The 7,674-nt window shown below is 30.9% G+C and overlaps 1 protein-coding gene across 1 annotated transcript; it reads left to right on the top strand.

Annotated features, from left to right (window-relative positions):
* The first annotated feature begins 5,752 nt into the window (after positions 1–5,752).
* On the top strand, positions 5,753–6,747 carry LOC114401513 (thioredoxin H2-like). The gene is made up of 3 exons (XM_028364065.1): positions 5,753–5,940; positions 6,054–6,176; positions 6,365–6,747. Exons 1-3 carry the CDS (start codon positions 5,821–5,823, stop codon positions 6,494–6,496), a joined length of 375 nt encoding a protein of 124 aa, XP_028219866.1. The 5' UTR covers positions 5,753–5,820; the 3' UTR covers positions 6,497–6,747.
* The last annotated feature ends 927 nt before the right edge of the window (positions 6,748–7,674 follow it).

Here is a 7,674-nt window from a genome sequence, read left to right as displayed (position 1 = left end):
ATATTTAAATGAATAATTAAATTATATTTTGAATTTGTAAAAGTAATTTAAATGGTAAATAAGATTATTTTCAATTGATAATTTTTTTTATATAAAATATTGAAATTTAATTTAGAAATAAAAAAAAGAGAACATATTAAAAGAGATAAGTTGTTATATATATATATATATATATATATATATATATATATATATATAAAGATACAAGATTAATAGTTTAAGATAGTTGATTTTTTTTTACTAGTTACTTTTGTAATGTATGAAATACACTTTCAAAGAAGTGAAAACAAAACAAAGAGAATATTGGGAGTTTCGATTGACAGAGTGAGAATATTACTGGACAAATTATGTATTTTAATTTATAATATAGAAATGAATAAAAAAATAAATTTATTTAAATTTGATTTATTTATATGTGAGTCAAATTTAAAACTTTTATTTAACATATTTTATAAATGTCATTTTGATTTGTTTCAAACTTCACATAAATCAAAAATAAAAAAGGGTGTTGCTATTCGCCACTATCAAGGCATGAAATACCTATTCAAACCTCATTTAAATTTTTCACTCCATTTGGAGGAGGTCTAGTTGATTTGCCCCTTCTTCAATCACGTCTAGATCCATCATGAGCGGCCAAAGGTGAAGCTTGTAAGGCATGGTGTTCAAGTGCTACCATACCCTACTCATCCGCAAGTTTGAAGGTACGTGGACCAGTTGAGGTTAGCAACCCATATTATGACGCGATATTCTGCCACAAACAAAGGATTGGTACATATCTCTTAGGAGAGGTGGTATCAGGAGACGTCTTCCTTCCACTTGCCTGTTGGAGAGATGAACATCACTCTGGATGATGTGTCCTATTTGTTGCATTTGATTGTGACAGACAAATCCATTGATCATGTCGCCTCACTCTTTGACAAAGAGGTGGTGAAGATCCTCCTGATGAGTCATTTGGGCATTCTAACAGAGACAAAGGCTTCTATAGCGGCAAATGCAAGTGTCAGGGTAAGGTTGACGTGGCTGGAAGACCTTTACCATCGTTATGTTGAGTCGAGTTCGTATGTTTAGGTTGCGGCAACTTATCTCTTGCACTTGATTTGCAGTGTGATATTTGCCAACAAGTCCTGAACTCACGTCCATGTTGTCTACCTCCAATACTTTGGCAACCTAGATGGTTGCCATGAGTACGCATGGGGAGTAGGTGCACTAATGTACCTCTATGACCATCTCTCCTATGCGAGCCAATATAGCAACAAAAAATATGGAGGTTATATGACATTACTCATGGTAAGTAAATTATTTTAGTTTTTTTATTACCATAATTAATATTTTTATTAATATGTTTTATAGTCATGGGTGTTTGCACATTTATCAACTATTGGCTATTTAGAGTCGGGGGATTATGTTGTGGAGGACCTGGTAGCCACTAGATGGAAATCGTTGAGAGGAACCGGGTGTGTCCTTCCGGTCAGGGAGAGACTAGATAAGCTATAAATGGATGTTGTCATATGATGTCCATATGAAGATCACAAGGATGTGAGGCCTTTCACACAACAATCTTTTTTCTTTGGCTCCATTAGATGAGGGACTGGCGTGAGGCCTTATTGTCCGGAGAAGGTGTTGAGGAAGTTTGACCATGTCCAAACAATTCTACGCCGGCCACCTCCTCGTCCTACGTATCAGCTTTGTGATCGGGCGTGAGCGGAGTGGCAACAACATATCACTCCTCTTGGTGATGATGTACCACTTGGGGGTCCTTGAGTTTGCACCTATGACTATTTGCCTTAGTTTTACAAGGTTTCCCATCCCTATGTCATTTCACTGGAGGAGGGACAACTAGTCAACCACCATATGGTCATGTACATTTATCGCCTGTCAAAGTGAAGTCATAGCCTGGGCAACCACTGCCAGACTATTTACCAGGTGGAGACTACTCTTGCCTGGTAATGCAAATTGGATTTTATTGATTTTTTTCTACATTGTCATTGAAAAATAGTTACTAATTGTAATGTAATTGTTATTACATGATCAATTTCGAAGAGCGTTAGAAGCTATGTAGAGCTTGTTGGACCTCAGACCTGTGCCAAAGGGCACAAGTCATCATCAACTCATACAACTTTGAAATTGTTGTAGGAGGGCTTAGTAGTTGGCTGCAACTTAGACGCATAGAGACCTAGGAAAAGGATTGGCAAGAATGGTGGCAAGGGTGGCAAGAAGGGTGGCAGAGGCTATTTACTTTTTTTATTATTGTCATTATTAGTATATTTTGATTTATTATGCACAATTTTTGTTTTGACATTTTTTTAGTTTATGTTTTGGTTGAATTATTTTTTTTTTTTGTGTTCGACAATTGTTTAAACAATGCACGCTTAGTAACAACAACTGTTTCTTCAATTGATTCATAAAACTAACATCAATAACTAAAGAAACATTGATAATACAAACTTTTCTAAAAAAACAACCAACATACAATTTTTATAAAGTAAAACATGACTGCACAAATTTATCATGCATTAGAGCAATGATCTCATCAACATATTTAGGTTTCCTTGGTTTGCCCAATAGGGCAAATACTTCATATGAAGATTGGTCCAAAGTTGCATTCAACTCAATTAGACCTTTATTACTAAATTTTGAAAAAATGAAAAAGAATTTTCTCATCATCATTGCGTTTAAGCTCTATACACTTATATTCAACACGACCATCACCTACATAAACAAGTTGGCGGTAAAAAAGGTTCAGTAAAATTCCACTACCTTCGATGGAGTATGTAATTGTTTTCCTTAAAGTATCAAGCGACATATCCTCACTTATTCTAACGACTTCAGAATAACTGGGACATTTAAACCATACCCCTTCAGATGATAAAATTATGTCACCCTTGTAATACACAACAATAGGTACATTCTCAATGTTTTCAACAATATGGTGAATATTAGGGCAAGAAAAACAATTGGAACTTTAGGAACAATTGTAACCAGGCTTTTGGTCCAAGCAATAGTAATTGGAACTCTAACAAATCCTCTTAGAGTGCTAGGAATGAAAACAAGAATTCTAACTGGAGTTTTGGGGTTCTTGGAAATAAAGATTCTAATTGGGAAAGAAAAGTAATTAGAATTGTGACTCTAGTGATGCTAATCAAAACACCACTTTGAGAAACAATAACAACTGGAACACAACAAATACCTTAAGCGATGATGGTGTAATTGAAGGTTCAAATGAAAATTTCTAATGGAATAAGTGGTGTGAACTAGAGGAGGTGGTTACTAAGGTAGATGTGACTTTAAAGGTAGAGGTTTTCGGGCTAAAGGAGAATGTGATGGCTTTGGTCTAACAATATAGATGGTTTAGACTACGTCTATATTTAATAGTGTTCGGTCAATACGTCTTAGGAAAAGTAGTGTTCAGTCAATACGTCTCAGAAAAAATAATGTTTAGTCAATAAATGTAGTGTTGCAGTATTCAATCAATAAAAAACACAAAATGTATTTTTATTTTATTCAATTTTTTAAAAAACAGTATAACAGAATCATGATTCTATTTTGATAAGGGGGTGTAAAAAAAATAACAATGGAATCGAGATTCCATTGTGATAAATGGGTGCCAATTAAAAGAAAAATAACAATAGAATTATAATTTCATTGTCGTGATTTCATTTATATTATACAACAAAATCATTATTTTGTTGTGATAAAAAGGGTGCGAATTTGGACATTCAACAAAATCATGATTTTGTTGTGCATTTTATTCAATAGAGTCATAATTCCATGGGAAGAACATTCACATAATAGAAAAAGCTATTAGTCCCAAGGTAGGGGCCAAAAGAAATTTCTATGAGACCAATAGCAACCCTTTAACTCAAATCCAAATGGCCCCAATAGACCTAAGACAACAAAAGGTAACCAACCTTGTCCAATAGGCCCAAATAAAAAAAAATTAAGGATAACTAACACATGATGATCAGGAATCTCTTAACAACGAATAATTCAAAGGTGTTAGTTCTCATATTAAGAGATAATTACTTTATGAGATGGAAGCTTCTTATATTATCTTATCACATCATGTCAATACTAGAAAAGGTCTATATACGAACTTAGATCACAAACCTAGGATGACCTTAATTGTAATCATATTATAGCCACATTCTAGCTTTGATTTGAATTGACTTTACCATCAAAATTCTTGTAGGTGGCTTCTCCCACTCCTCCAACTAGGAGATCACAATGAAGACATATACCCATTGAAGACCAACTTAAATGCTAATTAGATACATGTGCTTCTTAGCTTTGGGCTGATAAGAAACAAGATTTAACTCATTTAACATGTGATTAGATATTTTCTATTATTAAATTTGTTTTGAATAGATTTTTATTAGTTTGACATGTATCCTAAGCTTTTCATGTAAGAAAGTGAACCTAAATTAAAAATAAAACATAATTTTATATTCATAGAAATAGACATAAAACATTTGTTTTTAGAACATTAATGAATTTAATTAATGAACATATAATATAAAGAGTTTTTACACTATATTTATCTAATCATATATGATAAATTTATTAATTTTTATGATAATTATCTTAAAAGTTTTACATAATATAATTTTTTATTGCATTACTAAAAGGGAATATTAAAAGCGATAAGTAATTATAAAAATTAAATATATACAAACAAAAATACAAGAATTTGAGATAGTTGATTTTTTTTACCAATTACATGTATAATGTATGAAATACACTTCCAAGAAGTGAAAAAAAAACAAAAAGAATATTAGGAGTTCGAATTGAGAGAGTGAGAATACTAGTTTGTGCATTTTAATTTATAATATGAGTAAATAAAATGAAAATTATTTAAATTTAATTTATGTATAAGTGAGTCAAGTTTAAAATAATTGTTTAACATGATTTATAAATGTCATGTGAATTTGTTTCAATTTGACATAACTCATATCCAACTAGTCCCAATAGACCTAAGATGACTAAAGCCTAATGGTAGACAACCTTGTCCAATAGGACCAGTTCAACAAAATCAAGGACAGCTAACTCATGGCAAGGAATTTCTTAAAGATAATTTAAAGATTTTATTTTTTTTCTAAATATAATTCAAAGGTCTTAGTTCTCCTCTTAAGAGATAATATTCCTCTATCACATAACAGCTTATTATATTATCTTATCACATAATATTAACGTTAAAAAGAGTCTATATAAAAACATATATCACATATATCACTGGAAATTAACCCTTAAAAGATTATTTAAGCTCTTAAAAAAAAGGATTATTTAAGGAGTATGTTGCTATCATTCATGATCCACAAATTACCCAAACATTAAAAATATGTATTACTACAAAAAAAAAACACTTTTAAAGATGGTTCTCTGTAACTTTTCATGATAATTTTTAATTGTCTTTGAATCTGACGTTGTTTAACACTTTTCACGATGGTTTTTAGACCGTCTCAAAATCTCATATTCCACATCAATTCTATCAAAAAGCGTCTTAAAATATGTTTCTATTGTTTTAAAAAAGTTAAAAAAATTGTTAATTCTAAGATAATTGTTTCAAAATTTAGGATTCTAATTAAGCAGTGCTATTTTCTCCCAACTCGTGTATGGTAAGTGTCCATTCGAGTACTTACTAGCATGACAGTTAGCAAAGAATCCGATACGCTTGCAAAACTAATTAATTCCTTGTACTTTTCTAGTCCTATAAATGAGGCTCTCCTAGAAAATGCTTTCATCAGCAAGAAGCAAAACCTCTTCTAACTAGAGAATTATACAAACAAATTGTGGTTTTCTCAGCCACCAAAAGAAAGGAGCAAGATGGGAGCCAACTTATCCAACGTGGAGAATGCTCATAAATCATCCGGCCACCTTCTCACCTTCCATTCCACCGCTAAATGGAAGACTCACTTTGATGCCTCCAAACAAACTAACAAGTTGGTATGTACATACAGCTACAATTGTTAGCCCTTCATTTTTTAATTTTTCACTTTTTAGCTTTCATGATGAGATATTGTGTCCCCATTTTTTACTTTTAATTTTTTTTGCTAAAGATGGTGATCGATTTCACGGCTACATGGTGTGGACCTTGCAAATCCATGGACCCAATTATCCAAGAGTATGCTGCAAAGTACACCAACGTGGAATTCATCAAAATTGATGTGGATGAATTGATGGTATTGCTCTTTTTCTTTTCTTTCACTATTACTCATATGCCTCTTAATGTCAAGAGAAACAGACTATATAGTATATAGTATATGTACATTATTGTACATGTATTATTATTTTTGTGCGCTGTATCCTCGTTTAGATATTTAAAATCGACGAATCGTATCAATGTTCATATTTAATTAATTGTAAACAGGAGGTCTCTCAAGAATTCAAGGTGCAGGCAATGCCAACATTCATATTGATAAAGAAAGGCAAAGTTGTTGATAAGGTGGTGGGTGCAAAAAAGGAAGAGCTGCAAAAGCTTATTGAGAAACATCTAAATTAAACTGAGCTGCAAAAAGCTTATAGTAAACGAAGAGGAATAAGGAGAAATTCTTCAATATCTCCTGCCATACCCCATTATCAAGTAAAATGGTGTGATGTGTGCTTAGCTAATTTTCTTGAAACTCAAAAAAACAAAAATGTTTTGTTGGCGTTCAAAGAATGTATGGGGTAACAAATTGTCATTTATTTTGTAAGAGACATCAATGTCAGACGAGCGTTGGTTAATTACAATTTTATTTATGTGTCTTTGACATAATTTGAATGGATGACAACATTTCTTTTTTGGTTATGGATAATATTTTATGTGAAGTTATTTGGTTTATGAGACGTAATTTAATCTTAAGCAATATTTTTTGGTATGAAATATTTTATTATTTTTAACTAATAAGAAGGTCAGGAATGTATAAGTGAAGAGAGAATACATAAATTGATTAGAGAAAAATATTATCGGAATAATTTTAATGTAATTTGAATAGAGAGGATACAAAGATTTTTTTTAATCATGATACTTGTATGAAGTAGAGTGATGATTAACTTTTGTAGAAAATTGTAAACATATATAGAGTAAGTATTCTTCTTTTAATATAATTTATTTTATATCCAAAGGTTAATTAAAATTTAAAACCTAAACTACTTAGTTAAAAAACACAAATCCAAATGATCAATTACAACTATTTAATTAAATTTAAAGTAAATTATACAAACTTTTCCTAAATTTTAAAAAAATTACATATGTATATTCTCTTCTTTTAAAACATACACAAATCTCTCCTAAGGTATAAGAGAGTTACATATGCCTTCAATATGTTTTAAAATATATCTAGATTTAGTGTTATTAGTACTTATATGAAGTTAATTCAGGTGATTTTATGCATTAGATTTTTTATAGCTTGATTAGAGTAATTTCATTTGCTCTATGAAACCCATAATTGTCCATTTGATATATGGGTTGATTGAGTTTTCTACACATTGGTTTTCTTTCTTTCTTATCAAAATTATCTCATACTTAAAAGATGATGATAAAGATATTGTTGAAAAAATACTCATGTACAACACAAATGACTTATTATTGTCAAATATTTAAATTATATTTAGTAAGATTTATGTATGTTTTAAAAAATTGAGGAGAAACAATTTTCTTAAATCTCATATAAGATTTGCGTAGGTTTCAAATAGTAA

Source organism: Glycine soja, chromosome 1, assembly GCF_004193775.1.
Source record: "Glycine soja cultivar W05 chromosome 1, ASM419377v2, whole genome shotgun sequence".
Taxonomy (NCBI): Eukaryota; Viridiplantae; Streptophyta; class Magnoliopsida; order Fabales; family Fabaceae; genus Glycine; species Glycine soja.
This window is presented reverse-complemented; position numbering and strand designations above follow the sequence as displayed.

Bases quoted from the DNA above. Each gene is read 5' to 3' on its own strand.
- LOC114401513 (XM_028364065.1), top strand. From the start codon at position 5,821: ATGGGAGCCAACTTATCCAACGTGGAGAATGCTCATAAATCATCCGGC. The intron at 5,941-6,053 runs GTATGTACATAC...TTTTTGCTAAAG, and splicing joins CCAAACAAACTAACAAGTTG to ATGGTGATCGATTTCACGGC. The intron at 6,177-6,364 runs GTATTGCTCTTT...AATTGTAAACAG, and splicing joins TTGATGTGGATGAATTGATG to GAGGTCTCTCAAGAATTCAA.